Source organism: Podarcis pityusensis (genome assembly GCF_964106645.2).
Source record: "Podarcis pityusensis genome assembly, chromosome: 9".
NCBI classification, from domain to species: Eukaryota; Metazoa; Chordata; class Lepidosauria; order Squamata; family Lacertidae; genus Podarcis; species Podarcis pityusensis.
Genome location: NC_138034.1, coordinates 35835209 through 35857696, shown reverse-complemented (window position 1 = coordinate 35857696; position 22488 = coordinate 35835209). Strand labels below are relative to the sequence as shown.

Below are 22488 nucleotides of genomic sequence, written 5' to 3'. Positions count from 1 at the left end.
AAAGTTTGCACACTGTTTTAAAACAATTGCATAATGTTAAGCATTTGTGAGTCCTCTCTACAGTTTTCTTAGATGTTGCCATTTAAAGATGCCTTGTTGTGGCCAGAGAGGTAGTAAGTATTTAGGCGATTTAGCATAAAACATTACAGACGTGTGCTACTCATCTGTTGAGCAATGAAACGATGCCAGCCCCATGATGAGCTGACAGTTCTAATATTTATTTTTCTTGTATTGATATTCTGCCTTTCTTCCATCACAGAGCCCATGTGATTCTCCTGTAGGTCATTTGTGAAAATAGGAAGGAGGGAGAAAATTGCATTCAGTATTAGGTTCTGAAGTTGTTTTCAAATGATGTTTAGACTACTTGGTTTTTAATTTACTACTGTATGCCCTTAGTGTATGTGTGCTAAACTTACACCCATGCATACTGATGCATGCAAACAACCTCGTTGCCCAGTATGACTATTTGTCAACTCCTGGGTTAGGATAGCAACTGGTGTCTTGCCTTGTGTTAGTACTGCCAGAATGCTCCTACATATGCTGAGAATTACAGCTTCATGGAGATAGCTGCAGGTTTCATAGATCTCAGCCTTGTGGAAATGGGGCATGGTGTGGAATGAGCACTGCACTGTAGTGGAAGAACGTAAGCAGGGATGTAGAAGGGAGAGACCTGTGGCCCTCCAGGTGTTGCCGGGTTACAGGTATCACCATCTCTGTGTATGAAGCAAGCCATGTACAAAGTGAAGCTTATAACAGCAGTTGGAGAGTAGAACAGGAAACATTACTATATTCATGGAGGAATGCATCAGTGACCATCTCTGGTCAGGCTGCTCAGCGCTTATTTTCAGGGTAGCTCTGTATATTTAGGAGTGGACAGAAAGGATTGAGGTGATTCCATGATCACCAGAATCACTTCACACTTTTGTACAGTGAAAGGATATTTCTAAACCAAGTCCTCATTTCTGCTTCTACAGATCTGAACAAGCTCAGTTATTCTATCTGCTTTGAACATACAAGCAAAATAAAACAATTTGCTTGAGCATTGCAGGCGGTACCTTACTAAGTCATACTCAGAGTAGACCCATTGAAAGCTAATAATTAAGCCCATTGATTTCAATTTGTACTTTACTCAGACACAACCCAGTGTTTTCGCATCATCATTTTCTTGCATCTGTGACTTTCTCCCCAGTAGACTTGCATTCATAAAAAGAGCTTCTCCATTGCAGTTTGGGGTCGTATTAGTTTTTCTTTCCTGAAATTAGTCTCATTGCTAACGTGGAGAACCAAATGGAGCAGCAATCTACAACCACAGAACCAAACTTCTGTGTGTTTGCTGTTCCCTTTTCCCTGTGTTTGCTGAATAATCAGAGGGTTCAGAAATCAGTCATTTCATAATCTGTTCACTTGTATTGTGAGAGAGGCTGGTCAAGGCCAAAGCGATTACATCACATGTGTAGACAGCACACTTTCGCATGACATCCCATTCCATTCATTGTGACTGGTTAGGTCTTGTGACTGGGTAATGTCTGGATCTTTTGCCAGGTTCTATCCTTTTGAAATGCTAAATATGCTGCGGAAATAAAGACTGAAAGGGGTTGGGGAGAAGGACTGGGCTGGGGGCTTTGATTTTCGCCTTCTCCCCATACAAAAACTAGTTCTGCTCATTTTAACGTTTTATTTTCCAACTAAACCACTCAAAGTAACATACCCTCCCCTTCAGATTACTCTTTTTCGTTAATTGTGCTGAGTTAACACTGCAGTTCTTTTGCAGCCTCAGGTCAAACGGCCAACATTTAACATAGGTGAAGAGGTCCTCCCTTCCTGGTTCCTTCTGATGTTTCCAGGTGGGAATCCTGTTGCATATATTAAAGCCCCATAACCGTTGCTGGGTCCTTGGAAGGTTATTGGTGATAGCTACACGCATTCTGGCGATAGCTACACGCATTCCTCCGTCTGGTACCCTCCATATATCCGGAGGGCATTAGGCTAAGGAAGATGGATATATGATGACTTCCACACCACCTCTCCATGTTTCCTGTGAAGTTGCCAGCATCCCCTACACAACCACTTTGTGCATGCCATCTGTGCAGTTCTGAGTGCATAATTTCTAAAAGTGTTTTGACTTAAGCTGATCTGGAAGCTCTTATCCCTCATCCCCTGTTACTTGATGGTGGGTCACTGTTACTGTCATTTCTTTTCTATGCTCTGGAACTGAACCCTATCAGAGGACAAGGTTATGCCCAATTTTTGCTCCTTCGGCTGCAGGACCCATATGTCAACCTGAAGTGGACAGCTTGCATGATCATGCCCTATAGAGGCAGATCAGCTGCTGTGCTGAGTGTCCTTTTCTAGTGCAGTTGTGAAATCTTTTTGCTTTGCAATGAGCCATTAGTAACAATAAGAGAACTAAACACCTAGCCACATAGTACCTTTACTCCATAGTACTGTGATTGTGTCATCAAGCTGGACTAGCTGAACTAGTTGAGAGTTCAAATGTAAAATAGGCAATTTAGAAAAGTGTTGATGACCCACTTCCTAAGGGTGGGGGAATTGACATAGTTTGGCTTTTACTTTATGGCGTAAAGCTTTTTGGCTTCTGATACATTCACATGGGCTTAAAATTACTAGTAGGCTGGCAAGCAGGTGAAGGAGATCATCTCTATGCCTACGAGCTGTTATTAAAAGCTCTCTTGGTGTGATGCCATCACAATATACTACAGGCTGGTTGTGGTGAGCTGTTCAAACTGGCGATGATGAGCATGGGCACAGGCAACATTTGCAGGATTGAAATGTATGGAATCGCATGGAGCTCTAGTATCCGATTTTAGAAGCATTTGAGAGTATCTCAGCGCCCTGAGTAAATCTGATGTACATCTGTGTCTTCTAGAATCTGGTCCCTCTTCCTTCAGCTGAATTGACAGGCCTGCAGTGCACGGGTAACAAAACTTGGTTGCATGTCCATAGACAAATCCTGAATATTACTCAAGATCTCTCTTTTGGAACTTGAGGTTGTCTTTGCTGTTGTCTTGAGCAGCCTGCGGGTGGAGAGAGAGTTAGTGAGACTTCCCCTTTTTTAAAGTGAACCCATGAGTGCCTGCTTATGGAAATATTTTGTGGGAATGTATCTCCCCCCCCCCCCTAGATTTTATACCCTGGTCCAGCACGGTTGATAAATTTGACTACGGGCATTTCCACCTTAGCAGCATCCTTATTTGGAAATGTGTGATATAAGCGGCACAGCTGCAGTATAACTTATTTCCTGCTGAAAACCAAAATGAAAACATATTAAAACCAGTGTTCAATAATTTGCTAAAACTGCTGCATCTAAATAATACCTTGGGATATGTGTTAGCAAGTTTTAAACACAGTAGGCTTCTGCTTTGAATACACTTAAGCTTTGAATACTCCAGTTCTGTCCTTTCTAGGATTTGCAACTGAACACATGCTTTATTGCTGCTGTTCAGGATCCTTAGCTGGTAACAATATGTTAGCTTTGGTGAATGAGCTCATTCAGTTGGCAGTAGATTGCAAGCCATTCCTTTGGTCATGCTGCAATGCTTAGAGAGAGTCTGCCAGCATGAAATTTAAAAATTAGCAATACTCCATTGCTGGTAAAAGGGAAGAAAGCGTAAATGAATTTTTTTGCTTACTTGTTACTTACTTTAATGGTACTATAGAGGCTCTGGAACAACACTAAATGTAAAGCTGTGTGGATTTCTACTGTGTTCCTGTTATAAAGTATAAATTCTACACCTTGTGATTTTTCGTGTCAGTAATTTGGTATGAAGAAGCACCTTGAGTCAGGTGTGCAACTTGGCAGATTTTTAGGAAAGATAGGTGAGAAAGTGGTGGTCAAAACAACTGCTGGAAAATATAGGGAGAGACAAATGGCTGGGAGCAATTTGGTATTGTATCAAATATCTTCTGTATCTTCTGTATCTTCTTTCTTCTTTGTCGATCACTCGTAGCCGAATAAGATTGTCTTTCATAAACACGGTTTTAGCAATGAGTCAGTAAGTGACTGTGGAGGCCAATTCTGGATCCACACATCCTTCCACAGTGGGGACATTGGTTTCTGGGCGGGAGTTGATCATGGTGTGGATTTGCCAAGCGAGCCTTCCTCTTAGCACGTTTCTCCCTTGCGTCCTGAGTTCGCTCAATGGTATCTTCTGTATATAGCAAAGTGAGCTACTATATAAAGAGGAAAACAAAGGTTTGGTACCTAGATAGGTGGTCACTGGTCCATTGTGTCTTTTGCTTGAGTATTGGCACTAACCTGAAAGACTAAGGGAAGGGAAGGGAAGTGGTGGCTGCGTGAAGGCTAGGTTGCAAGAGAGTTCAGTATGTGAATCTATATAACATGTTTATTGCTTATTAAGTATTTGAGGTTAGGTAAGGGCTTTTCATTTTATTTTTTTAAAACGAGGTGCATGAGTGAATTCGTAAGTGTCATTAAGCTTCTCTAAGACTGAAAGGGTTTGGATGGTTGTTGTTTTTGTCGCAGAACTTTATTCAGAGGAGAGAGCTGCTTCTGGTTACCATGGAAACATATTTTTGGCAGAAAGCAGGAGGCCTTCAGGCAGGACTTCTCCCTGGATTTATTTCAAATAATTTCTAAACCACTTCAAGATAGGATCTCAGAGCGCCTTATGACAAGAAACACAGCATAACAGCAGGAGTGTCTCAGTGAGAACAGTATGGTAAAACACTTCATTAAAACATCATCAGCTTAATTCAGGGGCAGTGAAAACTGGCAGCAACTACCAGGAGATGCCTGGGCAAAGAGACATGCGATTTGACTTCACCCCCTGAAGCACACTCCATTGTCTCTTGAGACAGACAGATGCCAACGACAACAGTATAAAATACAGTGCTAATGTTCCTATTTTCTTGATATAAAACTGTAATTGAGTTATTGTAGTTACAAGTTAAACGGGACTGCCACAAAATATTGCAGTGGGGAGTGCTTCTTCAGCTTGGTATTGCAGTCACTTCATTCTATTCCTGCTCCCCAGTTTCCTTTTATTTCTTTTCATTCTGCACCAGACCAGAACCTTCTATATTCACTAAGCATGCTCAGCCTTAGTTTGGCTGCATCAGTTCTCCCTGCACCCTGCATCATACCAGGGTTTTTTTGCACATGAGGTGCACCTACTTCTACCACATCAAACCTTTTATAGGCAGCTCTTGCTTCCATCCATAACCATCCCTGGTGACATTTACAAATCCGGACAATCAAGAGGTTACCTCTCAAAGAGCAAGAATTTCCAGGACCCTTGGCAAACTACAGTTCCCAGGAATGTTTTTTATTGGGGGGGAGCCATATGCTTTAAATGTATGGTGTGGATCTGACCTTGGAATGACATTTTACATGTCATACCAGAACGTCGTGCAAGAAAAGTGAAACTAAACTCAAACTCAAAACACGCTATTTTGCAAGAGGTCAAACAGGCGGAAGCACGAGAGCTGCTATAGAACCTACCTATTATAACATTACACAAACGCGTCTGCAGACTCTTGCATAAGTGTTTGCGGAACAATGCTAAAGGCAATATCCCTACCGTTCATGGGGCGTGTTGCATTCAACCTTTGATAGATAAGTCTTGTCTCTGGAATCTATTGCCACTTTTGCTACAAGAGACAGCTTAAGGCCGTGTCATGGATGAAACCATTTTAGCCTTTTAATACTCCATTTCCAGTTTTAATATTAGATCAGATAATGTTGCAATGTGATTGCTAAATGTCCACTCATATTGTGAATTCTCATTAAGTCTAAATTGAAATATCTTTCATTGTAGCAAAATTATTCCGTCTCATGTGCAAGCTATAAAAAAGAGCTCTTCCATCCTTCTCAATAAACCTTTTTTAAAAAAATATTCTCCTTTGTAATGAATATAGTAAGTTGACTCCAGCAATTTTACCAGCTCCCATATACCTTGACAAATGAGTATAAAAAACAGTGAAGCCATTTCCGGACTTCAGTTTATCATCTATCTCATTGGAGGCAGGATTTCCTAGCATTCATCACCAGTTGAATATGTAAACATCACTCCATAGTGGGGGTTTTTTAATGTTACATGCTGATAAAGTTATAATGGTAGGCATTGTACCTTTCTTCATTCTCCTTGCACAAAGACTTATGTGCATTGTGCTAGTTGTGACAATTCTATTCCTCTTCATACTTTAGAATAACACCTATACGAGCATGTTAACTTGAGGATAGTGCCAATGGGAGACTATTATTATTATATAACTTATATAATATAACCCTTGTTCTTTTAATCTCATCTAATTATCTAGCACAGCTGTTGCTTAGTCTTCAAATGGCAAGCCATGAAATAACATTTATTAAGCAAATCAAAGATCTGGTTCATGTCATATTCTGTGGCTACTTCTTTCCTTTCCCCAGAGTCTCCTAAATCCATTTTCACTTGTGGTGCTTTGATGTGGTGCATTAATGTTTGTTTTTTGTTCAGTGGGTGATGGTAGCTTAAACATTTTGATGCAAACAGCAGTATTGTAGTCGAAAATTCTGAAGTGCAGCACTGTTGGTGACAATGCATAGCCATGTCCCCAAAGCTATGCCACTTCTAGGATTATAGAACAAAAATGAACTTCTGACCAATGCAAACATTATACAGTGGTGCCTCGCAAGACGAAATTAATTCGTTCCGCAAGTTTTTTCTTCTTGCGAGTTTTTCGTCTTGCGATGCACAGTTTCCCATAGGAATGCATTGAAAATCAATTAATGCGTTCCTAGGGAAACCGCTTGCCAGGCTGGCGGTGCGGAGAAGGGCTTTTCTCCCCACCGCAAGCCTTCAGGACAGGTACGGGAACAGAGGGGAAGGCGCGCAGCGCTTTCCCTCTGTTCCCGGGGCTTGCGTGGGAGGAGGGTTTTTCCTCCCCACCGCCAACATTCAGAACAGCATTCTGAATGTTGGCGGTGGGAAGGAAAACCCTCCTCCCACCCCAAGTCTTCAGGAAAGCCATCCGATGCCGGGCGGCGGGAGAAAGTGTCCCCCCCCGGCATCGGAGCTTCGTTCCGATGCCGGGCGGCGGGAGGAGGCGTTCCCCCCCCGCCCGGCATCGGAGCTTCGTTCCGATGCCGGGGGGGAGGAAGCGTTCCCCCCCCCCGGCATCGGAGCTTCGTTCCGATGCCGGGCGGGGGGAGGAGGTCCGAGGACAGTGGGGAAGACGCGCTGCGCTTCCCCGCTGTCCCGGAGATTTCCCTATGGGCTTTCGTCTTGCGAAGCAAGCCCATAGGGAAATTCGTTTTGCGAAGCGCCTCCAAAACGGAAAACCCTTTCGTCTAGCGGGTTTTCCGTCTTGCGAGGCGTTCGTCTTGCGGGGCACCACTGTAGCTTCTAAAGCAGGGATAGGCAACCTAAGGCCATTGAGCCAGATGCGGCCCAATCACCTTCTCAATCCAGCCCGTGGGTGGTCCAGGAATCGGCGTGTTTTTACATGAGTAGAATGTGTGCTTTTATTTAAAATGCATCTCTGGGTTATTAGTGGGGCATAGGAATTCGTACATTTTTTTCCTTCAAAATATAGTCCGGCCCACCACATGGTCTGAGGGACGGTGGACCAGCCCAAGGCTGAAAAAGGTTGCTGACTCCTGTTCTAAAGCAACCCAGCTTTCTTCGTACTGTGATCTCCACTTTAACATCTAGCCTGATGAAGCGTTCTGGTGGATTCCAAAGCTTGCACACTATTCTGTGACATTTGTGTTTATCATATTGAAGTGGTTTTGGAGTTTTGCAAAATAAAAGTGGTACTTTAACCCATAGTTTTTTGTGTGCATAGCTATATATATTTATATATATCTCCTTCTGCTTGGCTTACTTGGTGGATATCTCTCTAAGAAAAACTTACTTATTTGGAATGCCAAAGACTGGCAGATAGTGCCCCAGGAGATGCCATCATAATCTCTGCTGTGCTGGTGTTGCATCATCCTTGCCCATCCTTGCTCTGCCACACTTTTGGTTGTAAGAGCAGCAGCATCATTTTGGGCTCAGTACGCAAGACTGAATGCTGGCCCTCTTTCTTATAGCAGTGCACTGAATTTAGGTAGCTGTTTCCTACCTCCATCTGTAGGCAGGATGAGATCCTACCTGCCCACAGACAGGGGGCAGTCTCGCCAGAGTGGTACATGCCCTGGTTATCTCCCGCTTGGACTACTGCAATGCACTTTACGTGGGGCTACCTTTGAAGGTGGCTCGGAAGCTACAACTAATCCAGAATGTGGCAGCAAGACTGGTGACTGGGAATGGCCGCTGAGACATATAACTCCGGTCCTAAAGGATCTTCACTGGCTCCCAGTACGTTTCCAAGCACAAGTCAAAGTGTTGGTGCTGACCTTTAAAGCCCTAAACTGCCTCGGCCCAGTATACTTGAAGGAGCATCTCCACCCCCATCACTCAGCCCGGACACAGAGGTCCTCCTTCTAGGGTCTTCTGCTGGTTCCCTCACTGCAAGACGTGAAGTTACAGGGAACCAGGCAGAGGGCCTTCTCGGTAGTGGCACACTCCCTGTGGAATGCCCTCCCTTCAGATGTCAAGAAGATAAAGCATTACACAAGTTTTAGAAGACATCTGAAGGCAGTCCTGTATTGGAAGGTTTTTAACACATGATGTTTTTATTATGTTTTTAGATATGTTGTAAGCCACCCAGATTGGCTGGGGGATCCCAGCCAGATGGGCGGGGCATAAATAATAAAATTATTATTATTAGCTGACTACATTTATTGAAAAGGCCTTTGAGCTGCATCACTGAAACAGTTCTGAAGCAGCACTTTTAATCAAGCTGGTGCTTTCTGGTCATTGAGCAGGTAACAGAAGCAACATTAATTTCTGTATGTGTGTGTGTGTGTGTGAGAGAGAGAGAGAGAGAGAGAGAGAGCGCGAACCCCTAACACTCCTCCACAAACAGGAACATGGAAACTGCTGAACAAACTAGGAAGCACCAGTCAGAAAATGTAGCCAAGCCCATGTATCAGGATGCCAAACCCAGGTGTGGTCAGGAAGACTCAGCTGACCTGTGCCTGCTGTACAGGAAATCTTGGGCAATGACATCAGTTAGTAATGAAGGGCAAAAAATGAAGCTGGTGCAATCGACGACTGTGGGTGCTAATTGTATCTATTACCTGGGCTCTCTGCCGTCACAGAAAGGCTTTGATTTTTAAAATGATACGTTTAAAATACATGGTAGAGGCTTGAGGGAAAGGTGTGGTGGGTTGGGAAGGTAAATGCAGGCACATTAAGGCATAAGGTAGATTTCTGTGTCTGGCAAAGAGCTTTTCAGTTGGTTATGTCCTGGCAGCCTCTCTGCTGAGCAGTGTGTTCTTGGAAGTTGGATGCATCACATGGTTCCGTCTGGAACAAGTGCCCTGTGAAATGAGGCATCATCTGAGATGAGGAAGGATGAATGCGAAATGCAATGACTCTGGGCAGAACCCCACCCCTTGTTTAGAAAACAGCAAATGCTTTGGCAAAACAGCTTTGTGCACCAGCAAAGATTAAATGGATGCGGGAAGTTTGGTGCTAGACCTTAATTGTGCTTGCGTTCCATATTGATACATCAAGGAAGACAAAGATCTTGTAATGTAATATATATCACAAGTCTCTCAAGACCTCCAGGTGTGTGTGACTGTGTGTATGTAGGTGTTTGTGTTTAAAAACAAATCAGACTTGAACTATTACCCCCACTTCCCTACTTCTTATGTAAAAGAATCAATTTGTTTTCATTTACTTGCATGGCTGCCAACCTATTTCTTAAAGAGCTCCTGTACCTTCTAAACCATTGGTTCCCAACAGTTTTTTGGCCATGCCCCACCTAAGCACCCCTAAAATCCTGATTCCCCCGACATATAATTCTTGTTATTCAAAAAGTGAACTGCTATTTACGTGGAGGAAGCCTAAAAGGCCACTCACTGTTAATAACTCATTCTCGAATTGCCCCCTTTAAAAATTAAATTGCCCCCTGTGGGGTGTGTGCCCCACATTGGGAACCATGGTTCTAAACTATGATTTATTATTATTTATTGCATTTATATCCCTCATTTTTCTCCAAGGAGCTCAAAGTGGTATACATGGTTTTCCCCTCATCATTTAATCCCCACAACAACCCAGTGAGGTAGGCTAAGCTGAGATGCAGTGAGTGGCCTAAAGTAACCCAATGATCTTCATGGCTGAGTGGGGATTTGAACCCTGGTCTCCCGGGTCCTAGTCTGACTCTAGCCACTACATCACATTGGCTGTCTAAATATGCGTGTGATAACCCAGCAAGTGGTTTTGTTTTTTCCCATTGCTGCATCTTCATGCCAGGAAAATTTATGCCACTTCCATACACACACATAGTTGGTTGGCATCTGTCTCGGGAGACAGTGGGGGAATGCACCTTTGGAGGTGAAGTCAAACTATTGGAAGGTTGTAGCCCCTTCTGTAGCTGTAGAGACTAATGCAGGAGAGACATGTTTTGTTGCAGCTGGGGCAGATGTGGGGAAAGTATATAATGGAACTAGAGTGTCCTATAATCTGGAGCTAATGGCCATGTTTGCACACCATGTTAAACTAGATTAGTGCAAAGTGAAGGAGGTGTAGCAAACCTCATGCTCATGCCTTCCCCTTCTGTACTCCTGCATGGGTTCAAGTTGGCTTGTTTTCAAACTAGCCATAGGTATTAGCAACATTTTGTCATTTTGGACTAAGCAGCAGCCCATGGTTAAGCAGAAGCAAAGCCTTCCAAATTCTTCTGCATGGAAAGAAAGAGAAGGGAGGACACAAGAGCCATACTGGATCAAGCCCCAGGCCTATTTGTCTGTTCCCACAGTGGTTAACCAGTTGCCTATGTAAAGCCTGCAAGCAGGATAGTGGCACCCATCCCACTTGTGATTCCTAGCATCTGGTATACAGAGGTGCACTTGCACCCTGTGTGGTTTAGTGCAGCCTTTCTCAACTTGATGCCCTCCAGTTGTTGTCCAATTATAGCTCCCATCTTACCTGGCCATGGGCCAACCTGCCTATGGCCGGTGGAAGTTGTAGTCCCAACAGCATGAAGTGCTGACTTTATTCCTTAAGTTCCATTCTGTCCATTTGTGCCAGAGGCAAAAGCAATAATGGATCTAAAATAAATCTGCAGTGTTGCTCAGTTGACTTAAAACACTGGTTGTGTTTGACTGTAACTTAAGTGTAAAGGGCAGGGGGGAGTGTCTCTTAGGAATCTCTCCAGGCCTTCAAAATTTTCCTGTGCTCTTTAACCAGCCCCTGTGTGTTGATCATCATCTCGCACTATATGGGAATTGCTTACAATATTATCAGCGCTAGAAGACAAACATTCTAAGGGGTGGGAGGTAGGGAGGTCGCTGTCCCTTCCTTTGTGTTAATCATTCCCTACCGATAACCTGTGGCATTGGTGACAGGTTCCTGTTTGCATTGGAAGTGATGGTGCTGAGACACAAGGTTGCTAAGAGCTGTCAGATGACACTTGCTCACATGAGCCCATTAGGAGGGTGTTGCAGCCAGTTTTAAAACAAGTTTGCAACTAGGGAGTCAGTGAGAAAGCAACCTCTCTCTATATATCCAAGGCCATCTGGTTAGGTCTTGTGATCAAATAATTGCTAGCTACAGAAGCATACCAGGAAGCAAGATAGTCATAGCTCTTACTAGTTACTGCATCTGACAGCAAATTGGTTGGATTACTAGGATATTCAAGTTGTGCTTATTTCTTTTTTTGAAATTAAATTATGTAGTGCATTGTGAGCCTTTGGAATAGAGAATATTTACAGGCATGATGCAGCAAGGACCACTCCTTTAAAGAAAGAAGACGACAACAAAGAAGAAGGAGGAAACCCAAATGAATGCTGTTCAATTCTTGGTTGAATTTCCCCCCCAGTGAGAAAGTTTATAACCAATAGATACTGAACTGTAATGAAGGACCCTAGGTAGATCACTCTTCAATACACAGTGGCTACTTCAAAGAAGTGATGAAAGTGTGTTTGTGTAAAAGAGAGAGGGAATACCTGTGAGCTCAACATGTGTGGAGGCCCGCCAAAGACGTCGAACAGCACAGGGGACCAGACTGAAAAAGGAAGAGAGATTTGTGGTTCCTCTACCACACTGGAGAACAGCTTTTCAAAGGCAAGGTTGAATAAGGCTAAGAAACCACTTGTGGTGGAAAAGAGTTGCAGTTATTCAAAGGGAGTATCTGGAAAGCTATCAAAAAGGTAGGAAAGCTTAATTCAAAAATTGCATTTGGGTGGGGTAGGACTTTGAGACTATGCGTTCTAACTTGCATAGGAGAAAAGTAAGACTAATCCTAAAAAGGGGCATCACAGTTTTAGCCAATTAACCTTTTTTCCAGGGAATCACTCGACGGTTACCCTTAATATCTTAACTATATTGCATATTGGATGCTAACAAATACTGTGTAGGTTAGTTGGAATCTTAACTAACTGGGAGAAGGAAGTGTTTGACTGAAATGTTGTGCCTGCATTGGTTGTGTATATTAAGATAAGGAGATTGAAAAAGGATTCTCCATGTGTGGCCCTATGAGCTACAGATGTGGTTTACCAATAAAGTGCTAGCAATAAGTGAAATTCTTTAAAGTTTACAATTTGAATAGCTTCCTCAAAAGGCAATGTAAAACAGGCTGATTTTACACACATGCTACCTTCAGCACTTCATCATTTAACAAAATTAATGTACCGCTTGCTTGTCAATCGAACCTCTAATCAATTTACAAAAAAATAAAGCCAGCCTGAAAATAAAGAAGAAATTTTAAAAATAAAAAACCTTTACAGTAAGTGGGAAAAGATTAAAATACATGTTTGTCTAAAATAAAATGTTTTCAGCAGGTGCCAATAGGAGTGCAGTGAAGATGTGAGATAGTTCTGAAAAGTAGGTGTTGCCATGCTAAAAGATATATTTTCTTTCAAGTGTGGAGTGGATATTCTGTGGCACCTATAAAGTGGCAATGAAACAGTAGTGTGGGCATACGTTGGTAGCTCCAGAAAACTAGTTTGATTTGTCTTTTGAACATCTGAAGTTGAAGTTCTCCATGAAGGCAGGTTGTATGTATTCAGCAACTTGGAAAAAGAAGCAGATTTCCACTTTCCTGTAGTAATATATATTGCAGTACAAACCCACAGTTATGTTCAGAAACTCAAATGCCCAGGAAGGGAGAGGGCAGGTTGGTGTTAGAAGTGTGTTCAGTGGCTAAAGAACTGCAGTCCTTTTCAACATGTAGATTATTTTGTCACCCAAGAACAGTGTTTGGTGACCTTTCCTTAGCACAGAGCTGGATGTCTTGCAGATACTGAGCCATGTATTGTATAATATTGAAAGAAACAGATTTTGACTTCTCTCTTATAGTTGGCGGAATCAAGGAGTTCAGCCACCTGTGAGATTCTAAGCCAGGGATTCGAGAGTCTGTAGCACACCTGGATGTTGCTGAACTACAACTCCCATCATCCCTGACTGGAATCATCATGTTGACTGGAACTGATGGAGTCCAGCAGCAACATCTGGAGAAGCTGCAGGTTTCCCACCCATCTTAGGCCATTGACAAAGAGGAGTGTATATGCGGGTACTCTTTGCTGACCACTTGTAATATGCACAAACATTTGAGGATTGCTAGCCTATAGAAAGCAAAAAGTTTAATAAACATTACTTTAAATGTTTTCCTTCTGGCTAAGGAAAGGTACCCATTTCCCCCTTCCTCAAAGATATGGTATATCTTTCTTTTTTTTTTAAAGAAGTTTTAAAATCCTACTTTTTAAAGCGCTTTTGGGAGAGAACCAAAACTTTTGCATGCTGAGGATAAATTAACGTTGCCTAATAGCATGTGTTCTCTCTCTACCCTGTAGGTGTGGTCTAGCTGGGTCATGGCTGTACTGAATTGAAACTATGATACATCAGGGAAGCCTCTGCTAGAAAATGCATATCTCTATGTTGCAACAGCAAAGGACTGCACTGTAGCAGCCCTTTCAAATATTTCCATGTGCTCTAAAGTCTTGTGCATTTCAAAAGTGCAGGGTGGCAATGCCATGTGATTCAAGTACAGTACTGGCAAACAGATCCAAGTTCTGTTTTCATTGGAAACTTAAAAGAGCACATTTGAACCCAAAAGATAATCAATAATTCTTCCTAAAAATGCATAACAAGGAATACACAAGTTGGTCTTACCTGTTAAAATGGTAACTACTTTTAGAAGACACATCTACTTATTTCTTACCTATTTGAGTTTATTAGAGCTCTTTGTTGCTAATACCGGGTAAGATAAGTTTAATAGTAGTGGTCAGATTTCAGGTTGCTTGATAATGCATATAATGTGAGAGCCCTCCCGTTGGTTTTTTTAACTGTATGAACAAGCTGAACTGTATGTCATAGATTTGCATGAAAATGGTGGATAGTGGAGGAAGTGGTAATTGGCATCTACAATAGAAGAGACAGCTATGACTCTTCCGTATATGCCAGTAAACCATATGTAACAATTTCTCTGCCATAATAGAAAAAAATGGTAATACACATCTACTCTTGTTATCCTGCCTTCAAACACAAGGAAGCATTTGTCAGAAGGGAAAGAGAATGTTCTACCTATTAACCTGGGGTAGCCAGATGTCAAGTATTTTCTTCCTGCCTGTGGGCTGGACTTAGTGAATGTCCAGTATCCTCTCTGATTGGATGCTGATGCTTTGCTCCCTGTCCTGAATTCAGCTATTTAAAAAAAGAGTTTGATTTGTGGCTACACCTCTTCTCTGGCAGAATCGGACCTTGGCATGCTGAAGGATGCTTAAGTGATTTTTATATGTGTTCAGGTAGAATTTTAGGGTTGTTGTTTTTTTTATCCAAGTCTTAAGGGTTACCTAGACAATATTGTTGTGTGGTTTTTCTTTCTTCCTTTTAAGGCAACCTGCAATTTCACTTGAATGGTTTATTAAGGGTCTTAAATTAGAAACCTGGAGTTGAGTAATGAGGTTTGGTATGTCTCGCCACACTGACTGTCCCGGCTAATACTAGGGTTAAGGTTAGCTGTGGCTTTCCAGTTAACTCCTGTATATACTGTGGCCATCCCACATTAATACTGAACATTACATGTAGGCATGTATGTGGAGATGTATGTGGTATTCCTATAAGTTGGAAAGCGACTCTTCAGAATTTTCTGCCTATACTTACACTAACTCTTCATCATACTAAATGGAAATGTAACTGAAATATATTCAGAGTCGCAAAGTGATTTCATGCTCTTTATTCAGCTCATAGTGGTGAGGAGGAATGAATGAATGTCCCCTCAAAGTATCTGCTTTATATACATTATTTACACAATGGGCTGCACATGATTGGTTAATTCTGGAATTCTACTGTAAGCCAATCAGGTTGTGGATTCACTTATATCTGGAGCATGATTGGGTGGTTCCTGCCAACCAATCATACTGCTGCATTGTTCTTGGACCAATCAGACTGCTGCATTCTGAATCCTATTGTTCTAGGACCAATCAGACTGCTGCAATTTGGATCCTATTGTTCTAGGACCAATCAGACTGCTGCAGTTTGGGTCCTATTCAACTCAGTACATAACAGTAACAGAGTCTCACATGTACAGAATGCAAACTTTTCTTTTCTTTTTTACTTGCTTTAGTTACTTTAGCCAACCTTATTTATTTATGAGCACTTTTTGAAAGCAGGGTTGTTATTTTAAAGTGTATTTGACACTACAGGGGGTTTGACTTAACTTTTGAAATGGCTCGTGATGTAATATCCAACTGTTCTGCTACCTTTTCAGTGTGAATGTATGAAGAACATTTGTGGCTTTAACATTCACAAGACCACGCCATGGAAAAAGTCTCTTGAGTAAATGGCTATTTATCTTCATTCCTTCTTGTATTTACAATTCACAGCTGGTCCTCTTCAGGGTTTGACCTAAATGAAATTCGCTTGATAGTCTATCAAGATTGTGAGAGGCGGGGCAGACAGGTCTTGTTTGACTCCACAGCAGTCCACAAAATTGATGAGACAACAGTTCAGGTATGGGTTTTGTTGTTTCTTCCTTTTATCCAGCCATAAAAATAAAATAGGAAAATGACCACAATTTTTTAATATCACAATTATCATAATATTTATATCCCGCCTTTACTTAAGGCTTAAGAATACAAACATCACCATTCTTTTCTCTTGCCTGAGATCTTTCCCTCTTCCTGCTACCCAACTCTTTTGCCTCTAGGTGTACGTAGACTTGGTTGTCTCCACAGGTCTGTATGCAAACTCTGGCTGCATACACGCCATGTATTAAGGCATACGGCTCCCCCCCCCCCCCGAATCATGGGAACTGTAGTTTTTCCTCCCACTGAGCTGCAGTTCCCAACATGTTCAACAAACTACAGTTTCCAGGATTCTCTGCGGGGGAAGCCATGTGCTTTAAACATATGGTGTGCAATGCATCTGGCTCTATGATGTCGTCTTGGAATAAAAGCTCATTTTGAATACAGTTTACACACAAGGCTCAGCTTTGGCTGATTGATGTAAATTACTTCTTTCCATTCCAGACGTGGTTTCCATTTCACTCCTCACTTCGCTGGGTTTTTTCCCCTGAACTCTTTAAAAAAGAGTCTTCAGAGCAGCAGCAAGCAAATGTACAGTTGAGCCAACTTCCCATTGGGCTTGTTTATCTGGAAGCCTAGGCTGGCTACTTACATGTAAAAAGCAGAGCTTAATCATGAAGTACAGCTAATGAATTCTGTTCCAGGCTTTTCCTGTGGGTGGCCCACAGGCAAACGCATTACAGAAGGCTTTTCTCTCCCTACCCCCCCTTGTCAGTAGCTTGTGTCAAACACATGACAACCAACAATTTTGCTCTTTCCCTAATGACAGTCACATTGGGGGATTAGATTAACAGCCCTTAACTAAATGTAGTACAAAGCAAAATCTCTTACAAAAGGAATGTAAATAGGTGGTTTGAATGTGCAAAAGGCCTGTGTGCTTTATGGGGGCAGATAAGGAGTAGGTGTGAGGCTGGAGAGGAGAAAACCCTGTTATGCTCCTGCTTTTACTGAGTTCGGGTTTTTATTGACCTTCTAAAACCAATGGCTTGTTGGGCTCGTTTTTACCTCAAGGAGCATGTGGCAATGAGCTCACCTCCCCACTCCCACTCCCTCACAGCCCTGCTAATCAATGAGTTTAAACTAAAATAATAAATTAGGCCCCCATCTGCACTATATATTCAAAAGAGTATTCTACCACTTTAAACAGCCATGGCTGTCCCTCACAAGAATCCTGGGAAGTTTGAGAAGGGTGCTGGGAGTTGCTTTGTTGTTTAGTCATTTGGTCATGTCCAACTCTTCGTGACCCCATGGACCAGAGCACGCCAGACACTTCTGTCTTCCACCGCCTCCCGCAGTTTGGTCAGACTCATGCTGGTAGCTTCGAGAACACTATCCAACCACCTCATCCTCTGTCATCCCCTTCTCCTTGTGCCCTCCATCTTTCCTAACATCAGGGTCTTTTCCAGGGAGTCTTCTCTTCTCATGAGGTGGCCAAAGTATTGGAGCCTCAGCTTCACGATCTGTCCTTCCAGTGAGCACTCAGGGTTGATTCCCAGAGTTCCTGGAGTTCCCTGAGTTCCCTGAGAAGAGAGGTTGATTGCAGGGGCATAGCGTTGGGGGGACACACTCAGGTTGTCAACCCAGATGCACCACTTTGTGGGAGCATGGTAATGAGGCACCCCCCCCCCCCACGCAGGGCTCCCTGTCCCACCCTGCCTGCCACTAGGGGTCTCTGAGCCCTGGAGCCTGGCCTGGCCTGGACACCATGAAGAGTTAGTCCTCAGAACATGGGCTTTGTGTGTAAATAGAAGACAGGAAAGGTTTGGGGGTCTGAGCGCAACAAAAGTGCTTGGTTGTATTGAGGAAAGTGAAACCAGAAAAGTCCAGTGCATATACTGCAGCCTTTGGCTGCCTGGTGCCCTACAGATGTTGGGACTACAACTCCCATCAGGCTCAACGAACATCTGGCTGGGATGATGTCATTTGGGAGTGCAACAACATCTGGAAAGCACCCAATTAGCAGATCAGGAAAACAGCCATGACCAGGATTAAAAGTGCAAGTGGATCCATTTTAACATGGAGACAATGTTTTCTGCACTGAAATGCCCCAGGGTTGCTTAGAAATTATGGGGATTCTGCATTACCATGAATTAATATATTTCCTCCTCTAGGATGCTTCTGGGAAGACTTGGGGCAAGGGCTGCCAAACAACCGGTGGAGCCAGTGCAGCTTCTCCCTGTAGTTCTTCAATGGACAGTAGGCAGAACGTCAGTGAAGACATTCCTAAGTATCAGGTAACCTGAACATGAGAACTGGCATCTATACATACCCCCAAGTCAACTGAATCGAAAACCAGATTTGTCTTATGTTTTGCCACATATCTGGTAAGGAATCACTTTCCATTTGGCCTGGAGGGATAAATCTTCACCATCTAATTATGTAATGATTTGAGGGCCTTAATGCCCTTGCTACATTCAAAAGTACTTTCTGTAAACACCAATTTTGGATACTTAAAAAGGCATTTGGATGGCATGTATCAATTTGTATGTATAAATTAAGATGGATGTATTGATGCTTATTCCCTTCTTTATTTCCCTTTCTTTTTTTCTTTAATACATTTGCATTTTTTTAAAAAGCAGTTAAAATGAATAGCTTTACAAGTTGCACTGTGCTGAAAATGGCTAAATTCTCACTAGAGCTGATGTCTGAAGAGGAAGGAGTATAAACTGCTTAGTACATTTTAATTCTGCATATCCCATGTTTGTTGTACACCAGCTTCTTTAAACTAAAAATGGTATGGATTTTATGTGAATGATGAAATAGACATGCAACAGAAAATCAATGGGGGGGGAGTAAAAATAAATAAATGAAATTTAGTATATTATACGTATTGCTGCTTTAAAATCCCAAACATGTATATATTTTTGTTTCAATAGACCTTCTTTTGCTCCATGATCTCGTACATATCCTTTTTTGGGGGGGGGTTTAAATTGGGGCAGCTAAAAATGTATTCAAAATCAGATTGTAATATGATGTCCCCCATTTTCACTCTGCCTGCTTTTAGTAGCGGCTGTGCAGAATCGTTAGAACTTTGGTAATTCAGTAATGCTATGCCTGTTGTGTTTTCACTTGCTTGTGTTAATACTTCTTTGGGACTCAATGTACAACAACGGTACATCTCAAAAGCTGCTTGGTTTAGAAGCAGCATATGGCAAAGTTTGCGAAAGCAACTGTTTTTCCTTCCTTCTAGTACACCAGGCCAGCTTCTGATGTCAACATGTTGGGAGAGATGATGTTTGGTTCAGTAGCAATGAGTTACAAAGGTTCTACACTGAAGATCCACTATATACGGTGAGCTAATGCCTCCAGTTCCTTCTTGTTGTCATGGAGTTCTTACTGGAACAGCTGAATTATTAGTTTTATTGTTTATCCTTTCAGCTCTCCTCCGCAGCTTATGATGAGCAAAGTTTTCTCTGCCAGAGTAGGCAGCTTCTGTGGAAGTGCAAATAGGTGAGAGCATCTTCCTTTCTCGCTTTTACTGTTTTCAGATTCAGATTTTCAAGGGGGAGGCATTTCTCACTCAACTCAGTATTTTATTTTTTGAAAAATCCTGCCTTGGTAATCGTAAACTAAGAGTGCAACACCGCAAATTATTTTTGTGTGGTTAAGGCACAGGTGTCAAGTTCTATGAGACTCAACTGTAAATTTAAGGGGTTTGGCTTCAGAAGTCACAATAAGCAGCTAGAAGTGGCTATGTAAAGATAACTAAGTTCTTAAAAGTGGAGGGATTCATCATTTGGTGTAAAGGAATAAGAAACTCCTGGGCACATGGTCATCACTTCAAGTTGTGGTGGTGTTACTTAGTGTTATAGCCAACAAGAGCCTTCTGTCAGTGCAAAGATTTACACTTGGGTAGTGGACTTTCCTTTCCTCACTTCTTACTCCCACAAATCTGCTCTGCAGGGTTGGGGGGACCCCCAGAACAGATTTAGAGGGTGAGTGGGGACAGAGGAGAGCAAGGGAAAGTTATGTTGTGCAAACTCAAATCCTTATGTTGTTGGAGTGAATTACTTAGTGCTACTTGGGATGCAACCTATAGATCTTGACTTTTTTCCATTGCAGTGCTGCCTGCTGTGTGGGGGTGAAATCGATGCTATCTTACATAAGTTTAGAAATCTCTTTATGTTCATGGATAGCCAATTGCAGGGGTACAGGGAGGGCAGCATGGGGAGGAAGTGCTCAATGGCAACTTAATCCATCTTTCTTGGATGGATGTTTCTTTTACAGCTTGCAAGGTAGCTTTGAATACATGAATCAAGAACCCAATTTAGCAAGACTGAACTCTAATCCAAATAGTTTGGGCCCCTGCCACAGTGGAAGTAACCTGGGTAAGTACATTCAGCGCTTTAATTATTTGTGTGCGCCACAAGTTTTGGTTCGTGGTCTGTTACATTTCCATGTAATCTGATTTTGTTTTGTTTTGTATGTTTCTTGTGTTGCTGCCTTCTAGGTGTATTGCAGCTGTGTAGCAACAAACTGCTGCATGGTGTGGCTGAAGGGGGGCCTCTCTGGCTCACCCAGAGTGCTTCCTTCTTTGCAGGTTTGTGTGCAGCGTCGAGCACAGGGTGGTGCACCTGTACATGCCCCTCTAGCTAGCTCCTGGTGGAAATCTCCTGGCATGGGATCAATAACTCCTCTCCACAAATGGACTGGGCTGAGGAGGTGGTGATGGTGGTAGCTCTAAAATATCTAATAAGAGCTCATCTAAAGCAGGTGTGGGGAATCTGTGGCCCTCCTGATGTTGTGGGAGTCCAACTCCCATCAGCCTCACCCAGTGTCGCCAGTGGTCAGGGATCAGGAGCATCCGAATTGGTGGGGGCAGAGTCAGGGCAATAGCCTCCCAGCAGTGGAGTCATAACTACTTCCCAGGAGGGGGGGACACGGTGGTGAAGGTGGGAGTACCGAATTGGTTTTGCTGGGGTATCCACAGCACGCCGTCCTTTGCCAACCCTAGTAAGCAGCAGTGACACTGCTGCCGGGAGGCTGCCACTCTGCGCCACTGGCTGAGCAGTGCAATCGGAACACAGGAGACCATTGCTCCTTCTAGCTCAGTATTGTCAACACTGACTGCCAGTGCTTTGAGCAGAAGCCTTACCTGGAGATGTTGGGGATTGCACCTGATACCTTTTGCATGCAAGGCAGATGGCTCTACCACTGAGCCATGGCTTTTGGCCAACATCTGGAGGGCTGCAGGTTCCTCACACTGTCCATTTAGCATCCTCAGTAATGCGTTTCCCTGCTGGTCGCACTTCATAGCGCCATGTTTATTCCCAGATGACAGAGCCCTTCCAGTTTTGAGAGGAGTTGTTTTTTCCAAGTTAATCATTTGCTGGTGTGTTCTGTTAATTTTCTCACATGTAATAATGTTGGGGTGGTTTCTCTCTTTTTTCACGATCTTCCCCTGCCCCCACATGCTAAAGTCACCTAAATGCCACCGAATAAGCACAGTTAATTTTATAGCGGAAGTGCTGACCTTTTGGAAGAGTGTGATCAAGGGAATCTGAGTTAATCTAAACATGGGTCACAAATTTTGCATGCCCTCTAATCAATCAATCTTCTTTGCTTAATGTTGGGAATTTATGGAGCTACAACTGCTGTTCAGCCTAGCATTGGGAGCCATCTGAAGACAGATATTTGTCATTTGTGTGTGTTATCATTTTAAAGCATGTAAGAGTAACAATGGGTTGGATCCAGAAGTTCACTTCTAACCACAGAAGTTGCCTTTAACTTGTGGATAGTTTGTGTTACTTCCTGCTAGCATGTTACATAGGAAACTTAAACTAATGCCACGATAAATTCATTTAAATTTGTGTGTGTGTGTGTGTGTTACAACAGAGCAATATAGTAGTTAACATTACATAAGCTACTCATTTAAAACATAATCACCTATTTTCACATATTCTCTTTTCAGAGTTACCAGAGATCAGATTAATTGACAGTATTATACACACACATGTACACACACACACGTGTGTATGTGTCTATGAGTATGTTGAGTTTAGCAGGACTGTGATGCATCCTTTCTTTTTTTTAATCAACATATACCGGAAGTAGGGTCTGTTTCTCCAAGACATTGCCCTTGAAATTGGGATACAAAACAGCTCTAGACTACACAGATCTTTTGTCCTGAGAATAAGGAGTTCCATACTTGTTCAAACCACTCCTGGCTTCATAGGTGCTATCTAGGCAACTTAAGGCTTTTGTCTTACCCAAGATTTCTTCCCCCAGCCATGCTATGCCATGGAGTCCATTCCCTTCCCCCTACCCCATGAGAACAGAGAGTGGGGAAATTTCTGTAGCCTTGAGCCAGCTGTGGTCATGTACGCTGGAAGGTCCATGTTCTAAACTGCATGGAGAACATACATTAGAAAAATAGAAGTTCAGCCTGCTAT

The 22488-nt window shown here is 42.7% G+C and overlaps 1 protein-coding gene across 4 annotated transcripts in view; it reads left to right on the top strand.

Annotated features, from left to right (window-relative positions):
• FNIP2 (folliculin interacting protein 2) overlaps positions 1–22488 on the top strand; it is a 41889-nt gene that overhangs the window by 2373 nt on the left and 17028 nt on the right. The window contains exons 1-7 of one of the 4 annotated variants that reach the window (XM_081021691.1): positions 11532–12223; positions 15896–16022; positions 18208–18330; positions 19287–19387; positions 19475–19546; positions 20324–20424; positions 20547–20636. In XM_081021691.1, coding sequence (XP_080877817.1) covers positions 12033–12223; positions 15896–16022; positions 18208–18330; positions 19287–19387; positions 19475–19546; positions 20324–20424; positions 20547–20636 — 805 coding nt within the window. In that variant the 5' untranslated portion in view covers positions 11532–12032. Of the gene's footprint in view, positions 1–11531; positions 12224–15895; positions 16023–18207; positions 18331–19286; positions 19388–19474; positions 19547–20323; positions 20425–20546; positions 20637–22488 lie in introns of those variants that run through there. The other 3 variants (XM_081021692.1, XM_081021693.1, XM_081021694.1) reach the window with 3 other exon arrangements.